Genomic DNA, 21070 nt, shown 5'->3' on the forward strand with positions numbered 1-21070 from the left:
GGTCAGCTGTGTCACAACTCCAGCGGTGGCTGTGGTCAGCTGTGTCACAACTCCAGCGGTGGCTGTGGTCAGCTGTGTCACAACTCCAGCGGTGGCTGTGGTCAGCTGTGTCACAACTCCAGCGGTGGCTGTGGTCAGCTGTGTCACAACTCCAGCGGTGGCTGTGGTCAGCTGTGTCACAACTCCAGCGGTGGCTGTGGTCAGCTGTGTCACAACTCCAGCGGTGGCTGTGGTCAGCTGTGTCACAACTCCAGCGGTGGCTGTGGTCAGCTGTGTCACAACTCCAGCGGTGGCTGTGGTCAGCTGTGTCACAACTCCAGCGGTGGCTGTGGTCAGCTGTGTCACAACTCCAGCGGTGGCTGTGGTCAGCTGTGTCACAACTCCAGCGGTGGCTGTGGTCAGCTGTGTCACAACTCCAGCGGTGGCTGTGGTCAGCTGTGTCACAACTCCAGCGGTGGCTGTGGTCAGCTGTGTCACAACTCCAGCGGTGGCTGTGGTCAGCTGTGTCACAACTCCAGCGGTGGCTGTGGTCAGCTGTGTCACAACTCCAGCGGTGGATGTGGTCAGCTGGGTCACGACCCCCGCGATGGCTGTGGTCAGCTGTGTCACAACTCCAGCGGTGGCTGTGGTCAGCTGTGTCACAACTCCAGCGGTGGCTGTGGTCAGCTATGGCGTCAGGTCCATATGCGCCTATATGAAACTGGATGTCCTGTTCAGTTGTCGAAACTTTTGTTCTGAACAGTTGTTCCATTTATACAAAGGATTGATCCGTCCTTGTATGGAGTACTGCTCTCACGTCTGGAATGGCGCTAACTTTGCATCCTTACTTGACAGTTGAGTCCAATGCGGTCCGACTTATAAACTGCCCCAGGCTAACTTGCAAACTTGACCCCCTTGTCTTACGCCACAATGTTGGTTCACTTTCCCTCTCCTATATGCTCCCGAGAGCTGGCTGCTTGTGTGCCCCCTCCACTAGCTAGACCACGCAATACTTGGCAAGCTGCTGCGTCACATGATTACTGTGTGGCCATCGGCAACCCAAGCGTGGGCCGTTTTGATACCTTCTACTTTCCCTGCATTTCGAAGTTTTGAAACTCTCTACCTTTTCATGTTTTTCCCAATGAGTATGATCTGCCGCACATTTCAAAAGACAGGTTTTTACTTCCTCCAAAATTCTTAAACACTTTTCTTTATTTTTTTTTTCGTTTTATAATTCTCTTTATATATCAATTAAGGTCCGGCCTTGATGTTGACTTTTGTCCATGACTGGAGCCTTCAACATATAGAACTACTATACTGATAGTGATGATACAGAAACTTAGCTAGGATGACTATGATAACTACTATACAGATAGTTATGATACAGAAACTTAGCTAGGATGACTATGATAACTACTATACAGATAGTTATGATACAGAAACTTAGCTAGGATGACTATGATAACTACTATACAGATAGTTATGATACAGAACTTAGCTAGGATGACTATGATAACTACTATACAGATAGTTATGATACAGAACTTAGCTAGGATGACTATGATAACTACTATACTGATAGTTATGATACAGAACTTAGCTAGGATGACTATGATTACTATACTGATAGTGATGATACAGAAGCTTAGCTAGGATGACTATGTTGACTATTGTATTGCCAGAAACATTATAGAATCATAGTCAGGATGAGTATTATATGTACTATACTGCCAGTGACTGTACAAGTGTATCTAAGATGACTATATTAACTGCTGTCTTACCATACATACATACTGTAGTGGTACAAGAGGTATTGTATCTCCCACAGCGGGAATGTATCAGCGTACACGTGGGCCAGGCTGGGGTCCAGATGGGTAATGCTTGCTGGGAACTGTACTGCCTGGAACATGGTATCCAGCCTGATGGTATGATGCCTAGTGATGATACCATTGGCTACGGTGACGATTCCTTCAACACCTTCTTCAGCGAAACCCGTAATGGTAAACATGTGCCTCGCGCGGTCTTTGTTGACCTGGAGCCAACAGTGGTTGGTGAGTACCATGTATTATATAGTGCGTTACTACCCATCTACCATACCTCCTCCATAATACTACTTCCTCCACCACCCCCACCATACTAACCCCTCTACCACCACCACCATACCACCCCGTCCTCCACCTTCACCATACTACCCCTTCTACGACTTCTTGTATACTACCGTTTCTACCAGGTTATATGTGGTTTCTACCAGGTTATATGTGGTTTTCAGTTTTCAGTATCCTATTGAAATGTTAAGTACATACTTTCCGGCTCAGTAACCCCTCTTATCTTTATGAGGCTTCCGCAGCACTCAGGAAGCTGGCTACGTCCTCTGGTCGTGACCGTATGTCAAAGTGCAGCGATGTGTATGTGTCTATGTGCAGAGTGCTGGGTAATCGAGTGGCAAGTGGTTGATGTCTTCGTTAAGTGTAGTTGTTGCACTGTAGCATCATGAAAGGTCAGGCCTGGGATATGATGAAACGATGTTTGTAGTGTTGCAAGGATGGGCCATGTCCAAAGCGTAGACGAGAAAGTGTGACTCGTGTTTTTCTAGGGAGTTTGGCTTCTGGTGAGTGTATCTGGTGGGTTGGAGTTTGGCTTCTGGTGAGTGTATCTGGTGGGTTGGAGTTTGGTTTCTGGTGAGTGTATCTGGTGGGTTGGAGCTTGGTTTCTGGTGAGTGTATCTGGTGGGTTGGAGTTTGGCTTCTGGTGAGTGTATCTGGCGGGTTAGAGTTTGGCTTCTGGTGAGTGTATCTGGTGGGTTGGAGTTTGGTTTCTGGTGAGTGTATCTGGTGGGTTGGAGCTTGGTTTCTGGTGAGTGTATCTGGTGGGTTGGAGTTTGGTTTCTGGTGAGTGTATCTGGTGGGTTGGAGCTTGGTTTCTGGTGAGTGTATCTGGTGGGTTGGAGTTTGGTTTCTGGTGAGTGTATCTGGTGGGTTGGAGCTTGGTTTCTGGTGAGTGTATCTGGTGGGTTGGAGTTTGGTTTCTGGTGAGTGTATCTGGTGGGTTGGAGCTTGGTTTCTGGTGAGTGTATCTGGTGGGTTGGAGTTTGGTTTCTGGTGAGTGTATCTGGTGGGTTGGAGCTTGGTTTCTGGTGAGTGTATCTGGTGGGTTGGAGTTTGGCTTCTGGTGAGTGTATCTGGTGGGTTGGAGTTTGGTTTCTGGTGAGTGTATCTGGTGGGTTGGAGTTTGGTTTCTGGTGAGTGTATCTGGTGGGTTGGAGCTTGGTTTCTGGTGAGTGTATCTGGTGGGTTGGAGTTTGGTTTCTGGTGAGTGTATCTGGTGGGTTGGAGCTTGGTTTCTGGTGAGTGTATCTGGTGGGTTGGAGTTTGGTTTCTGGTGAGTGTATCTGGTGGGTTGGAGTTTGGTTTCTGGTGAGTGTATCTGGTGGGTTGGAGCTTGGTTTCTGGTGAGTGTATCTGGTGGGTTGGAGTTTGGTTTCTGGTGAGTGTATCTGGTGGGTTGGAGTTTGGTTTCTGGTGAGTGTATCTGGTGGGTTGGAGTTTGGTTTCTGGTGAGTGTATCTGGTGGGTTGGAGTTTGGATTCTGCTGAGTGTATCTGGTGGGTTGGAGTTTGGTTTCTGGTGAGTGTATCTGGTGGGTTGGAGTTTGGTTTCTGGTGAGTGTATCTGGTGGGTTGGAGTTTGGTTTCTGGTGAGTGTATCTGGTGGGTTGGAGCTTGGTTTCTGGTGAGTGTATCTGGTGGGTTGGAGTTTGGTTTCTGGTGAGTGTATCTGGTGGGTTGGAGCTTGGTTTCTGGTGAGTGTATCTGGTGGGTTGGAGCTTGGTTTCTGGTGAGTGTATCTGGTGGGTTGGAGTTTGGTTTCTGGTGAGTGTATCTGGTGGGTTGGAGCTTGGTTTCTGGTGAGTGTATCTGGTGGGTTGGAGTTTGGTTTCTGGTGAGTGTATCTGGTGGGTTGGAGCTTGGTTTCTGGTGAGTGTATCTGGTGGGTTGGAGCTTGGTTTCTGGTGAGTGTATCTGGTGGGTTGGAGCTTGGTTTCTGGTGAGTGTATCTGGTGGGTTGGAGCTTGGTTTCTGGTGAGTGTATCTGGTGGGTTGGAGCTTGGTTTCTGGTGAGTGTATCTGGTGGGTTGGAGCTTGGTTTCTGGTGAGTGTATCTGGTGGGTTGGAGCTTGGTTTCTGGTGAGTGTATCTGGTGGGTTGGAGTTTGGTTTCTGGTGAGTGTATCTGGTGGGTTGGAGCTTGGTTTCTGGTGAGTGTATCTGGTGGGTTGGAGTTTGGTTTCTGGTGAGTGTATCTGGTGGGTTGGAGTTTGGTTTCTGGTGAGTGTATCTGGTGGGTTGGAGCTTGGTTTCTGGTGAGTGTATCTGGTGGGTTGGAGTTTGGTTTCTGGTGAGTGTATCTGGTGGGTTGGAGTTTGGTTTCTGTTGAGTGTATCTGGTGGGTTGGAGTTTGGTTTCTGGTGAGTGTATCTGGTGGGTTGGAGTTTGGTTTCTGGTGAGTGTATCTGGTGGGTTGGAGTTTGGTTTCTGTTGAGTGTATCTGGTGGGTTGGAGTTTGGCTTCTGGTGAGTGTATCTGGTGGGTTGGAGTTTGGTTTCTGGTGAGTGTATCTGGTGGGTTGGAGTTTGGTTTCTGTTGAGTGTGTCTGGTGGGTTGGAGTTTGGCTTCTGGTGAGTGTATCTGGTGGGTTGGAGTTTGGTTTCTGGTGAGTGTATCTGGTGGGTTGGAGTTTAAGACGCCGTTGGCAGGTTGGTTACTTTTTCTCGGGGTATTTTCGAGTCTTCCTGTTTTCTCAGTGTAATGTTTGTTGGAGTTGGGGGCGAGGGGGGAGGAATCTGTGGATGGAGGTTGGTGAAGTATGAGGCGGGATTAAAGTTTTTTCTACTTAAGGCTTGGTTGGTGGTTAGATCTGGGGAGGTTTGGTTGGGAGTAGCCTACGGCTGATGTATAGAACAGAGCATCAAGCGTGTTGAGATGGGATTGTATTGAGAGAATCTTTGTTTTATTGTACAGACGTTGAGTGTATATGATTGTTAAGCAGCCAGTGAGGATTCTAAGGGCACTCTCTTGATTGGTTTGCAACTTTGTTATATATATATATATATATATATATATATATTTTTTTTTTTTTTTTTTTTTTTTGAGAAGACGGAAGACCAGGTAGGTGAGGTGCAGTTGTAAAGTGGAGCGGATGAATTGTTTGTAGAGGAAATTAAATGATTCTTTTTCTTGTCTAAACCTGGTTTTAGTTACTGTTCTGAGGGCGTTCAGTTGCTTGTTACTCTTGTGTCGATGGTGTGGGAAGTGGACGTCATGTGTGTTGTATGTGATGCATAATAGTAAGTTGGATGTTTTATTCAGACGGGGTGATTGTCCACTCAAGGTGACTGAAGGTGTGAGCTGGATTCGTGTCCGTTTAGGGTTAAAAGACCGACTGACTGAAGACTTTTGTGGAGATGCTGCATTCACCTCTGGTGGAGCCATTAATCCTAGTGTGCTGCATGTTTGTTGTAGCTGATGTGGTGTCAGGTTGTGATGTGATTGCCAGGTCGTATACATTAGAAAGGACTTTTCTTGTTGTGGCTTATTAGAGGTAATGGTAGGTCGTGTAGGAAGAGAATAAAGAGGGTTGGAGAAAGAACTGCTACTTTGGCAACTCCTTTGAAGGGTTTGCATCTTTTAGAGGTGATGTCAACGTGAATTTACCACGGCAATTGCAACCACTTTTTGTTATTTTTGTTGAGGATGATATTAAATAGGTTGAAAAGGAAGGAAATGAGAGTTATGTTGAGCGAGATTCAGTAGACTTCAGAGAGAATAAGACGTTTTGGAAAGAAGCTAATAGTGTGAGAAAAATAAGAGAACAAATAAGAACATCAGTTAAAGGGAGCAAATGTTGAAGTGATAACAGGTGGTGATGAAGTGGGGAGATAAAGTGATTATTTTGAAGGATAACTGAATATGTTTGATGATAGAGTGGCAGATTAAGGTAGTTTGACCGGGATGATATACGAACTGAGGGTGTCATGCAGAGTGGTTTGCTGAAGAGAGAAGAGGCGATGAAAACCTTACGTTAGATGAAATGTGGCAAGGTGTTGGAAGTGGATGGTATTGCAAGCGAATTTTTTAAGAATGGGGGTGACTGTAATGTTAATTCGTTAGTTAGGATTTTCATTGTATGTGCGGATCATGGAGAGATGCCTGAGGATTGGAGGAATGTATGTATAGTGCCACTGTATAAAGGTAAGGGGGACAGAGGTGAGTGTTCAAAGTACAGATGTATAAGTTAGAGTATATAATGTAAGTTTATGGGGAAGTGATGGAGCGCATCAGACTGGGGAGGAACGATGTGGTTTCAGGAGTGGTAGAGAATGTGTGGATCAGGTGTTTACTGTAAAGAATGTATTTTAGAAATACTCAGAGAAACAGATGGATATGTATGTGGCATTTATGGGTCTGGAGAAAACATATGATAGGGTTGATAGAGATGCTTTGTGGAAGGTTTTACGAATAGATGAGGTGGGAGAAAAGCTACAAGAAGCAGTGAAAAGATTTTCTCACGAGTCTAAGTCGTGTGTGCGAGTAGGAAGAAAGGAAAGCGAGTGGTAACAAGGTGAAAATTGGTCCGCAGTATGGGTGAATAAGCCAAGTCCTTTGGTAATCCTGGATCAGACAAGTATATCTTCTTAGAAACAACACTACGCATGATAAGCTATGATTTACCTTTAAAGAAAAAGAAGCTTAGATACATAAGACGAAGTGCAAACTCTGTATTGAGAACAAAATCAGTAGTAGAACATATGCAGTAGAACAACATCTGCAGTAGAACAAACTATATTGACAACATATGACATCATCGCGGATTACATGACTTCAACAACGATAGTGACACACCTGTCTTATGTAGTGAAGAACATATGTAGGAACAGTGACACATCTGCCTTATGTCGTGAAGAACATATGTAGGAACAGTGACACACCTGCCTTATGTAGTGAAGAATAGATGTAGGAACAGTGACACACCTGCCTTATGTAGTGAAGAACATATGTAGGAACAGTGACACACCTGTCTTATGTAGTGAAGAACATATGTAGGAACAGTGACACATCTGCCTTATGTAGTGAAGAACATATGTAGGAACAGTGACACACCTGCCTTATGTAGTGAAGAACATATGTAGGAACAGTGACACACCTGCCTTATGTAGTGAAGAACATATGTAGGAACAGTGACACACCTGCCTTATGTAGTGAAGAACAGATGTAGGAACAGTGACACACCTGCCTTATGTAGTGAAGAACAGATGTAGGAACAGTGACACACCTGCCTTATGTAGTGAAGAACATATGTAGGAACAGTGACACACCTGCCTTATGTAGTGAAGAACAGATGTAGGAACAGTGACACACCTGCCTTATGTAGTGAAGAACAGATGTAGGAACAGTGACACACCTGCCTTATGTAGTGAAGAACAGATGTAGGAACAGTGACACACCTGCAGATGTAGGAACAGTGACACACCTGCCTTATGTAGTGAAGAACATATATAGGAACAGTGACACACCTGCCTTATGTAGTGAAAAACAGATGTAGGAACAGTGACACTCCTGCCTTATGTAGTGAAGAACAGATGTAGGAACAGTGACACACCTGCCTTATGTAGTGAAGAACAGATGTAGGAACAGTGACACACCTGCCTTATGTAGTGAAGAACAGATGTAGGAACAGTGATACACCTGCCTTATGTAGTGAAGAACAGATGTAGGAACAGTGACACACCTGCCTTATGTAGTGAAGAACAGATTTAGGAACATTGACACCTGCTGATGTAGGAACAGTGACACACCTGCCTTATGTAGTGAAGAACATATGTAGGAACAGTGACACATCTGCCTTATGCAGTGAAGAACAGATGTAGGAACAGTGACACGCCTGCCTTATGTAGTGAAGAACATATGTAGGAACAGTGACACACCTGCCTTATGTAGTGAAGAACAGATGTAGGAACATTGACACACCTGCCTTATGTAGTGAAGAACAGATGTAGGAACAGTGACACACCTGCCTTATGTAGTGAAGAACAGATGTAGGAACAGTGACACACCTGCCTTATGTAGTGAAGAACTGATGTAGGAACAGTGACACACCTGCCTTATGTAGTGAAGAACTGATGTAGGAACAGTGACACACCTGCAGATGTAGGAACAGTGACACACCTGCCTTATGTAGTGAAGAACAGATGTAGGAACAGTGACACACCTGCCTTATGTAGTGAAGAACAGAAGTAAGAACAGTGACACACCTGCCTTATGTAGTGAAGAACAGATGTAGGAACAGTGACACACCTGCCTTATGTAGTGAAGAACTGATGTAGGAACAGTGACACACCTGCAGATGTAGGAACAGTGACACACCTGCCTTATGTAGTGAAGAACAGATGTAGGAACAGTGACACACCTGCCTTATGTAGTGAAGAACAGAAGTAGGAACAGACACACACCTGCCTTATTTAGTGAAGAACAGATGTAGGAACAGTGACACACCTGACTTGTGTAGTGAAGAACAGAAGTAGGAACAGTGACAAAACATCTTTTTAACCACAAGAAAGTAAGAAGTGTCATGACGGAGCAGATCCTATAGTCAGTAAGGACCTGAAACATTACCATGATGGAGCAATACAGACAACACTGCTAACACAAAAGATATACATACAGAGAACCAACCCCTTCTCTCTGGCCTTCACCAACCCCACCACCCTAGATTTTACCAACCCCCACCACCACCGATCTTTACCAACCCCAAGGCACCCCGCTGGACTTAAGTGTGACTGAAAATTATTGGTCATTATCTTTTGTTGGCCTCTGGTGTACCGTGCATAAGGTCAGTTGGGTTTCATTTGATCACGAGAACTGAGGCAATTACTGACCAGTTGTGTCACGTCAGGTGGGACAAGGTAGACCCACCCCACCACACCCACACCCAGACCCACTGAAAAAATACTTGAGATCATTACGTACACGACATAATGCAGACAACATTTACCGATCATCATACCTGAACTGACATGACACCTTGAAGAATATACCTCTCATGCACAGTACATCATGAAGGCCATACCTCTCCTACACAGTACATCATGAAGGACATACCTCTCCTGCACAGTACATCATGAAGGACATACCTCTCCTGCACAATACAACATGAAGGATATACCTCTCCTACACAGTACAACATGAAGGATATACCTCTCCTACACAGTAAAACATGAAGGATATACCTCTCCTGTACAATACAACATGAAGGATATACCTCTCCTACACAGTAAAACATGAAGGATATACCTCTCCTGTACAATACAACATGAAGGATATACCTCTCCTACACAGTACAACATGAAGGATATACCTCTCCTGTACAATACAACATGAAGGATATACCTCTCATGCACAGTACATCATGAAGGACATACCTCTCCTACACAGTACATCATGAAGGACATACCTCTCCTGCACAGTACATCATGAAGGATATACCTCTCCTGCACTGTACAACATGAAGGACATACCTCTCCTGTACAATACAACATGAAGGATATACCTCTCCTGTCCAATACAACATGAAGGATATATCTCTCCTGTACAATACAACATGAAGGATATATATCTCCTGCCCAGTACAACTTGAAGGAGATTCCTCTCTTGCACAATAACACATGAAAGACATACCTCTCCTGCACTGTACAACATGAAGGATATACCTCTCCTGCACAATACGACATGAGGGATATACCTCTCCTGCACAATATGTATATAGAGTCGGTAGGGTTATCATAACATAAGTGGTCATAGTGCGTGGTGTTCGAGGTGAGCGGCCAGCAGATCAATATAGGGCCAGGAGTAATGTAGGGTAATGAGGTAATGCCCTCATGATAACTACTACCTTCATGAGTCAGGTAACGCTCTACCATGTCAAGATCTCACACAAACTGGACCACATAATTCTCTTCCTACAAAAAATGAATTAAAGACATGACTAATTAACTTAATTATATATTACTACTACTACTATTATCACTACCATTGTTATTATTATTATTATTATTATTATTATTATTATTATTATTATTATCATTATCATTAGTGTTATTATTATTATTATTATTATTATTATTATTATTATTATTATTATCATTATTATTATTATTATTATTGCATTCAAATTACCCATCACTATAACCCGGTCTCGTGCATCAAAACTACTAACACACTCGCTCAGTTCCTTCCAAAACACTTGTCTCTCATGATCATTCTTCTCATGCCCAGGTGCATATGCACCAATAATCACCCATCTCTCTCCATCCACTTTCACTTTTACCCATATCAATCTAGAGTTTACTTTCTTACACTCTATCACATACTCCCACCACTCCTGTTTCAGGAGTAGTTCTACTCCTTCCCTCGCTCTTGTCCTCTCACTAACCCCTGACTTTACTCCCAAGACATTACCAAACCACTCTTTCCCTTTACCCTTGAGCTTCGTTTCACTCAGAGCCAAAACATCCAGGTTCCTTTCCTGAAACATACCACCTATCTCTCCTTTTTTCTCATCTTGGTTACATCCACACACATTTAGACACCCCAGTCTGAGCCTTCGAGGAGGATGAGCACTCCCCGCGTGACTCCTTCTTCTGTTTTCCATTTTAGAAAGTTGAAATACAATGATAATGATAATATCAATGATAATTGATTAATTTTATCATTATTATTATTAATATTGTTATTATGATGGTACAGAAGGGGGTAAAAATTAACATAGGGGAACTAACCTCTCCAAATGGGAACACAAGGACCAGACTGGGCTTCAGTGTCTCCCAGAGAGGAAATAAGTCCCCGTAATGGGATCTAGTCTCCCAGAGAGGAAATAAGTCCCCTAACTGGGATCTAGTGTCTCCCAGAGAGGAAATAAGTCCCCGAATTGGGATCTAGTGTCTCCCAAAGAGGAAACAAGTCCCCGTACTGGGATCTAGTGTCTCCCAGAGGGAAAATAAGTCCCCGTACTGGGATCTAGTGTCTCCTAGAGAGGGAAGCCGGACTTGGGCTGGGCTCTATTGTCTCCCAGAGGGGGAAGCAGGACACTAGCTGGGGTCTAGTGTCTTTCAGAGGGGGAAACATGACCTGGGCTGGGCTCTAGTGTCTCCCAGAGGGGGGGGGGGGGGGGGAGCGGGTCCAAGCCAACCATCATATCGTCCCGAGGTGGGGAGGCTACCACAGGGCTGGTGGACCAGCACACTGTTCTGGGGTGAGGAGGTTACCACAAGGTTGATGGACCAGTACACTGTCCTGTTCTGGGAAGGCTGCCGCAAGGCTGATGGACCAGTACACTATCCTGACGTAGGGAGGGTAGCATAAGGTTGATGGACCATCTTGGGATGGGGAGGCTACAACAAGGCAGTTGGAGTAGCACACTGTCCTGGGGTGGAAGACTACCACAAGGCTGACGGACTAGCACAATGTCCTGGGTTAGGGAGGCTACCACAAGGCTGATGGACCAGCACACTGTCCTGGGATGGGGAGGCTACCACAAGGCTGATGGACCAGCACACTGTCCTGGGATGGGGAGGCTACCACAAGGCTGATGGACCAGCACACTGTCCTGGGATGGGGAGGCTACCACAAGGCTGATGGACCAGCACACTGTCCTGGGGTGGAGAGGCTACCACAAGGCTGATGGATCAGTACACTGTCCTGGGATGGGGAGGCTACCACAAGGCTGATGGACCAGCACACTGTCCTGGGGTGGGGAGGTTACCACAAGGCTGATGGACCAGCACACTGTCCTGGGGTGGGGAGGCTACCACAAGGCTGATGGACCAGCACACTGTCCTGGGATGGGGTGGCTACCACAAGGCTGATGGACCAGCACACTGTCCTGGGGTGGAGAGGCTACCACAAGGCTGATGGACCAGTACACTGTCCTGGGATGGGGAGGCTACCACAAGGCTGATGGACCAGCACACTGTCCTGGGATGGGGAGGCTACCACAAGGCTGATGGACCAGCACACTGTCCTGGGGTGGGGAGGCTACCACAAGGCTGATGGACCAGCACACTGTCCTGGGGTGAGAAGGCTACCACAAGGCTGCTGGACCAGCACACTGTCCTGGGGTGGAGAGGCTACCACAAGGCTGATGGACCAGTACACTGTCCTGGGATGGGGAGGCTACCACAAGGCTGATGGACCAGCACACTGTCCTGGGGTGGGGTGGCTACCACAAGGCTGATGGACCAGCACACTGTCCTGGGATGGGGAGGCTACCACAAGGCTGATGGACCAGCACACTATCCTGGGGTGAGAAGGCTACCACAAGGCTGCTGGACCAGTACACTGTCCTGGGGTGGGAAGGCTACCACAAGGCTGCTGGACCAGTACACTGTCCTGGGGTGGGGAGGCTACCACAAGGCTGATGGACCAGTACACTGTCCTGGGGTGAGAAGGCTACCACAAGGCTGCTGGACCAGCACACTGTCCTGGGGTGGGAAGGCTACCACAAGGCTGCTGGACCAGTACACTGTCCTGGGATGGGGAGGCTACCACAAGGCTGCTGGACCAGCACACTGTCCTGGGGTGGGAAGGCTACCACAAGGCTGCTGGACCAGTACACTGTCCTGGGATGGGAAGGCTACCACAAGGCTGATGGACCAGTACACTGTCCTGGGATGGGGAGGCTACCACAAGGCTGATGGACCAGCACACTGTCCTGGGATGGGGAGGCTACCACAAGGCTGCTGGACCAGCACACTGTCCTGGGGTGGAGAGGCTACCACAAGGCTGCTGGACCAGCTCACTGTCCTGGGATGGGGAGGCTACCACAAGGCTGCTGGACCAGCACACTGTCCTGGGGTGGAGAGGCTACCACAAGGCTGATGGACCAGCACACTGTCCTGGGGTGGGGAGGCTACCACAAGGCTGCTGGACCAGCACACTGTCCTGGGGTGGGGAGGTTACCACAAGGCTGATGGATCAGCAACTGTCCTGGGGTGGGGAGGCTACCAGATGGTTAATGGACCAGCACACTGTGTTGGGGTGGGGAGGCTACCACAAGGCTGCTGGACCAGCACACTGTCCTTGGGTGGGGAGGCTACCACAAGGTTGATGGACCAGCACACTGTGTTGGGGTGGGGAGGCTACCAGATGGTTGATGGACCAGCACACTGTGTTGGGGTGGGGAGGCTACCAGATGGTTGATGGACCAGCACACTGTGTTGGGGTGGGGAGGCTACCAGATGGTTGATGGACCAGCACACTGTGTTGGGGTGGGGAGGCTACCAGATGGTTGATGGACCAGCACACTGTGTTGGGGTGGGGAGGCTACCAGATGGTTGGTGGACCAGCACACTGTGTTGGGGTGGGGAGGCTACCAGATGGTTGGTGGACCAGCACACTATGTTGGGGTGGGGAGGCTACCAGATGGTTGGTGGATCATCACACTGTGTTGGGGTGGGGAGGCTACCAGATGGTTGGTGGACCAGCACACTGTGTTGGGGTGGGGAGGCTACCAGATGGTTGGTGGACCAGCACACTGTGTTGGGGTGGGGAGGCTACCAGATGGTTGGTGGAACAGCACACTATGTTGGGGTGGGGAGGCTACCAGATGGTTGATGGACCAGCAGACTGTGTTGGGGTGGGGAGGCTACCAGATGGTTGGTGGATCAGCACACTGTGTTGGGGTGGGGAGGCTACCAGAAGGTTGTGGATCAGCACACTATGTTGGGGTGGGAGGCTACCAGATGGTTGGTGGACCAGCACACTGTGTTGGGGTGGGGAGGCTACCAGATGGTTGGTGGATCAGCACACTATGTTGGGGTGGGGAGGCTACCAGATGGTGGTGGACCAGCACACTGTGTTGGGGTGGGGAGGGCTACCAGATGGTTGATGGATCCAGCACACTGTGTTGAGGTGGGGAGGCTACAGATGGTTGGTGGACCAGCACACTGTGTTGGGGTGGGGAGGCTACCAGATGGTTGGTGGATCAGCACACTATGTTGGGGTGGGGAGGCCTACAGATGGTTGGTGGACCAGCACACTGTGTTGGGGTGGGGAGGCTACCAGATGGTTGGTGGACCAGCACACTGTGTTGGGGTGGGGAGGCTACCAGATGGTTGGTGGACCAGCACACTGTGTTGGGGTGGGGAGGCTACCAGATGGTTGGTGGACCAGCACACTGTGTTGGGGTGGGGAGGCTACCAGATGGTTGGTGGACCAGCACACTGTGTTGGGGTGGGGAGGCTACCAGATGGTTGGTGGATCAGACACTATGTTGGGGTGGGGAGGCTACCAGATGGTTGGTGGACCAGCACACTGTGTTGGGGTGGGGAGGCTTCCAGATGGTTGGTGGATCAGCACACTATGTTGGGGTGGGGAGGCTACCAGATGGTTGGTGGACCAGCACACTGTGTTGGGGTGGGGAGGCTACCAGATGGTTGGTGGATCAGCACACTATGTTGGGGTGGGGAGGCCTACCAGATGGTTGGTGGACCAGCACACTGTGTTGGGGTGGGGAGGCTACCAGATGGTTGGTGGATCAGCACACTATGTTGGGGTGGGGAGGCTACCAGATGGTTGGTGGACCAGCACACTGTGTTGGGGTGGGGAGGCTACCAGATGGTTGGTGGATCAGCACACTATGTTGGGGTGGGGAGGCTACCAGATGGTTGGTGGACCAGCACACTGTGTTGGGGTGGGGAGGCTACCAGATGGTTGGTGGACCAGCACACTGTGTTGGGGTGGGGAGGGTGTTGCTACGTTTCTGTACCAATGCAAGTATTCCTGTAGATCACTGCAGGAACATCCTCGATTACAAGATTATTTGGACTCAGGACGCGCTTGGACATTCATGAAGCATTGTTTGGACTCAGGACGCGCTTGGACATTCATGAAGCATTATTTGGACTCAGGACGCGCTTGGACATTCATGAAGCATTGTTTGGACTCAGGACGCGCTTGGACATTCATGAAGCATTGTTTGGACTCAGGACGCGCTTGGACATTCATGGAGCATTGTTTGGACTCGGGACGCGCTTGGACATTCATGGAGCATTGTTTGGACTCGGGACGCGCTTGGACATTCATGGAGCATTGTTTGGACTCAGGACGCGCTTGGACATTCGTGAAGCATTGTTTGGACTCGGGACGCGCTTGGACATTCATGAAGCATTGTTTGGACTCAGGACGCGCTTGGACATTCATGAAGCATTGTTTGGACTCAGGACGCGCTTGGACATTCATGAAGCATTGTTTGGACTCGGGACGCGCTTGGACATTCATGAAGCATTGTTTGGACTCGGGACGCGCTTGGACATTCATGAAGCATTGTTTGGACTCAGGACGCGCTTGGACATTCATGGAGCATTGTTTGGACTCGGGACGCGCTTGGACATTCATGGAGCATTGTTTGGACTCAGGACGCGCTTGGACATTCGTGAAGCATTGTTTGGACTCGGGACGCGCTTGGACATTCATGAAGCATTGTTTGGACTCAGGACGCGCTTGGACATTCATGAAGCATTGTTTGGACTCAGGACGCGCTTGGACATTCATGAAGCATTGTTTGGACTCGGGACGCGCTTGGACATTCATGAAGCATTGTTTGGACTCGGGACGCGCTTGGACATTCATGAAGCATTGTTTGGACTCAGGACGCGCTTGGACATTCATGGAGCATTGTTTGGACTCGGGACGCGCTTGGACATTCATGGAGCATTGTTTGGACTCAGGACGCGCTTGGACATTCATGGAGCATTGTTTGGACTCGGGACGCGCTTGGACATTTCCTGGAATATTTTCTTGGAGTTCTTACATAATCTTTGTACATACATGGAATATGTGTGGTCCTTTCTCATATAATCATTACGTCTGTTCTGGATGGTGCAGACATTCCTGCAGCATGTGTGATACATTCTTATAAAATCATTAGCCCAGACCCGTTGGTGTAAACAACAATGTCGACTTGGTTTTCTGAGCCTTCCTGGAACATTCTTGAGTCTCTCTATAAGCTATGTGTTGGCTATATGACTGGAAGGCTAACAATCTTAGAGGTTCCATTATATTCTTGACTGGAAGTCCTGTGGGTATTTGTATAATACTTTTGGATCATAACTGCATCAAGTGTGAATAGCATGTCATGCTTCATCCTCTTCTGGAAGAGTATTACAACATTCCTGGAAGAGCATTCCAGTATTCTTGGAAGAGCGTTATAACATTTCTGGAAAAGCATTACAACATTCCTGTGAGATCATAACAATATTCCTGGAAGAACATCACATTTCTGGAAGAGCGTAAGAACATTCCTGGAAGAACATTACAACACTCCACGAAGAACATAACAACATTTCTGGAAGAGCATTACAACGTTCCTGGAAGAACATTACAACATTCCTTGAAAAGCATTTCAACATTTCTGGAACATCTTTAAAGCATTCCTGGAAAAGCATCACATATATTCCTGGAAGAGCATTACATACAACATTCCTGGAAGAGCATTACATACAACATTCCTGGAAGAGCATTACATACAATATTCCTGGAAGAGCATTACATACAACATTCCTGGAAGAGCATTACATACAACATTCCTGGAACAGCATTACATACAACATTCCTGGAAGAGTATTGCAGCTTACCTGAAAAATCACAACATTCCTAGAAAAGAATTACAACATTTCTGGAAGAGCATAACAACATTCTTGGTGAGTATTACAACGTTTGTTGAATAGCATTTTCATATTCCTGGAACAGCTTTAAAGCATTTGTGGAAAGGCATTACATACAACAATCCTGAAAGAAGATTACAACATTCCTGGAACGGCTTTACAACATTTCCGGAACACCATAACAATATTCCTGGAGAGTTTTTAGGATATTCCCGGAACAGTAATAAAACATTCTTGTAGTATTCCTAGAATATCATGGAACAATCATGAACCGATCCTGGAACAGTAAAGAGCTGGTCCAGGAACAATCATGAACTGGTCCAGGAACAATAATGACCTGGTCCAGGAACAATCATGGACCGGTTCTGGATCAATAATGAGCTGATCCAGGAACAATCATGGACCGGTCCTGGAACAGTAATGAGCTGGTTCAGGAACAATCATGAACTGGTCCTGGAACACTAAGGAGCTGGTCCATGAACAATCATGAACCGGTCCAGGAACAATAGTGAGCTGGTCCATGAACAATCATGAACCGGTCCTGGAACAATAATGAGCTGGTCCAGCAACAATCATGAACCGATCTTGGAACAATAATGAGCTGGTCCAGCAAGAATCATGAACCGATCTAGGTATTCATGAGCCAGTCCAGTGACAATCACTGACTGGTCCAGGAACAACCAACCATGAACCTCACACATGTCTGCCACCTCTGCTGACGACCACTAATCATCAGGTTATAAGACGACGAGAGATAAGGAGGGAACGTGTGCCCTCTGTATAGTATTATGTTGACTATGACCGGTCACCTCCGCACCTACCACCATAGTTTGCTGCTGTGCGCATCATGAGTGCTTCACAATACATACTCTCTCCTTTCCAAGACTCTTACATTTACCATTCTTAACAGCCCAATCATAAACTTTCTAAAAGGCAGGTTTTTCATTTCCTTCAATATTTGTGAATACTTTCCCTTGTCTCTTCTTTTTCCCTTTCGTAATCCTCTCTGTGGACTTCTGTCCTTGACTGTGGCCTCCGTTGAAATAATGTTAATGATAATAAACATCTAGTGTGGCATGACACACCCTGGCCGCAGACCAACCTTCACCTGAAATCAATCACCTTCCTCTCCTCCGCAGCTCACACGCCTCACATTCTTGATCTCTCTGCTTCTAGCAGCTTTCCTCGTACTCAATATATAACCAGGTCCTCTCTATCAACCCTGCCATGCTTTCTCCGGATCCATACCTGCCGCGTACAAAACTTTCTGTTTCTCACTATGTCTCACACACACACACACACACACACACACACACACACACACACACACACACACACACACACACATTGTTCAAAGTAAACAGCTGGTCCACACATCCTCTTTCACTCCTGAAGCCACACTGCTTCTCCCCAGTCTGATGCCCTATACATGCCTTCAACCTCTCAGTCACCAATCTCACGTACAACTTCCCAGGGACACTCAACAACATATACCTAGGTAGTATGAACACTCACCTTTATCCCTCTTGCCAGTATTAAGGCACAATACATGCACACCACAAATCCTCACACATGACACATGCATTCACTGAAAATCGTACCTAATCAATCAACAACACAGTCAACTTCTTTCTTAAGAAATGTAACTGCAATACTATCCACTCCCGCCGCCTTGCCACATTTCATCTTATGAAGCGTTTTACCACTTCTTCTCACCTCACCAAATCACTTACCGTGACTCTCTTACTACTTTGCATACCTTCCCAACCTAAACACTTTTGATTGTACTCAACTTAAGAAGGTTAGAAGATCCATCCAGATATGTGAGCAGTGCTCCCCAGAAGCACCTTTGGTCACACTCTTCCATTTAGGGAAGCATATTTATGATGTTCAATATGTGAGGTTCCCAGGATAAAGTGGAGGTCATAGTTACGCCCAACATGTTTTTGTTATTTCAAAGTGAAACTGAAATATTTTCAAATCTAAATGGAAACAAGTGAGATTGAGAGAGTTATAAATAAGTGTTCCTGCACTGTTGAATTTAACCTGCTTCCCCAGTCTGAGGTGGTGCACAGTCAAAGTAACAGAAGAAACATAATAATCAGGTGGGAGGGGGCTGATGTGAAGAATGTAGAGTGAACATAATAATCAGGTGGGAGGGGGACTGATGTGAAGAATGTAGAGTGAACATAATAATCAGGTGGGAGGGGGACTGATGTGAAGAATGTAGAGTGAACATAATAATCAGGTGGGAGGGGGCTGATGTGAAGAATGTAGAGTGAACATAATAATCAGGTGGGAGGGGGACTGATGTGAAGAATGTAGAGTGAACATAAGTGAGTCACTGAGGTGAGAGGATGAGGAGGAGTGTTACATATCAGAGTGCTCCACTAGAGTGAGGCAAGCCCCGATATTGACCCAGCCACGGTAGGTCATGAAGGAAGTGCCAAGCTTCACTTCTCGACCCCTGACCTCTAACGTATAAGTTACTGTGATATCTATACCACCCAAGCAGTCGTCGTCATCATCACTTTATATAAGATAATAACTTCTTATCTCACGACTGTGGGTAATGTTGGAACGGAATCCAAGACGCTACCAGCCACACCGGACCTTCCACGAGTTCCCTGGGCTTACGTATTAATGATATTATTGACCCGTCAGTAGGGTCCTCTGCTGCTACCCTGTGGTGACGTTATGACCAGCCCTACCACCACCACTACCACCACCATCAGCCCTGCCACCACTACCACCACCATCAGCCCTGCCACCACCACCACTATCACCACTACCACCATCACCACCAGCCCTGCCACCACCACCACTATCACCACTACCACCATCAGCCCTGCTACCACCACCATCACCACCAGCCCTGCTACCACCACCAGCACTACCACCACCGAGACAGGATATAGGTCACTTGGGTCATTCAGTGGGTGAGCCAGGCGAGCAGGACTCATGCAACCACATCAATAACCAGGGATACCATCATCTGTACTGTCTGTTTCATGTGTGACCATGATGTACCGTTACCACCACTACCAGCACTACCATCACCATCATTACCACCATCACCACAGTCACCAGCAGTATCATCACCATCACTACTACCATCATCACCAATACTGCCACCACCATCACCGCTACTACCACCACTGTCACTACCACAACTACTACCATCACCACCACTAACACCACAGTCACCATCACTACCACCCCATCACCACCAACCCTACCTCGACCAGTGTTCATTCCTTACAGTAGCTGAACCACAGAACAGAACTACTAACTGATCTACCAGCCCACAACCACCTTACCCAACACTGGTTGTCCTGGTCTACCAGCCCACCACCACCTTACTCACCCTGACAGCACCATCAGTCCACCACCACTACCTTCCCTACCTACCAGTGGTAATCTTAGTGTATCAGCCTACCACCAACTTACACAACACTGGCTATCTTGGTCTACCAGCCCACTACCACCTTACCCAACATTGGCTGTTCTATTCCACCATCTCACCTCCACCTTACCCAACATTGGCTGTCCTGGTCTACCAGCCTACCACCAACTTACACACCACCTCACCCATCACTAGCTACACAGGTCTGCCATGTATAACACTACCATTCCTTCCCTACACTAAGCCTCTTCCTTCACGTGACTCCACTGACATTGGACCAACCATCACCTCAGACGCTACAATATTACAAGACAAATCAGCCAACCACAGTGACATTCACCTCCACCCAGAACATGACCTGCTCCTCCATTTACACCCAGAACATGACCATCTTCTCCACCTACACCCAGAACATGACCTGCTCCTTCACCTACAACCAGAACATGACCTGCTCCTCCACCTACATCCAGAACATGACCTGCTCCTCCGCCTACACCCAGAACATGACCTGCTCCTCCTCCTACACCCAGAACATGACCTGCTCCTCCACCTACACCCAGAACACGACCTGATCCTCCACCTACACTCGGAACATGGCCTGCTCCTCCACCTACACCCTGAACATGACCTGCTCCATCACCTACAGCCAGAACATGAGCTGCTCCTCCACCTACACCCAGAACACGACCTGATCCTCCACCTACACTCGGAACATGACCTGCTCCTCCACCTACACTTAAAACACGACCTGCTCCTCCACCTACACTTAAAACATGACCTGCTCCTCCACCTATACCCAGAGCATGACCTGCTTCTCCACCTACATCCAGAACATGACCTGCTTATTCACCTACATCCAGAACATGACCTGCTTATTCACCTACACCCAGAACATGACCTGCTCCTACACCCAGAACATGACCTGCTCCTCCACCTACACCCAGAACACGACCTGCTCCTCCACCTACACTCG

The 21070-nt window shown here is 47.6% G+C and overlaps 1 protein-coding gene across 5 annotated transcripts in view; it reads left to right on the forward strand.

The window, feature by feature from the left end:
* The window catches only part of LOC139756448 (tubulin alpha-1 chain-like), a 225593-nt gene that overhangs the window by 20036 nt on the left and 184487 nt on the right, over positions 1–21070 (forward strand). For all 5 annotated transcript variants that reach the window (XR_011714345.1, XR_011714346.1, XR_011714347.1 and 2 more), the window contains exon 2: positions 1808–2030. Coding sequence is in view for 2 of the 5 variants with exons in the window: in XM_071675903.1 (XP_071532004.1) it covers positions 1808–2030 (223 nt within the window). In the remaining 3 variants the exon portion in view is untranslated. The remainder of the gene's footprint in view (positions 1–1807; positions 2031–21070) is intronic.

Source organism: Panulirus ornatus, chromosome 21, assembly GCF_036320965.1.
Source record: "Panulirus ornatus isolate Po-2019 chromosome 21, ASM3632096v1, whole genome shotgun sequence".
In the NCBI taxonomy this organism is placed as follows: Eukaryota; Metazoa; Arthropoda; class Malacostraca; order Decapoda; family Palinuridae; genus Panulirus; species Panulirus ornatus.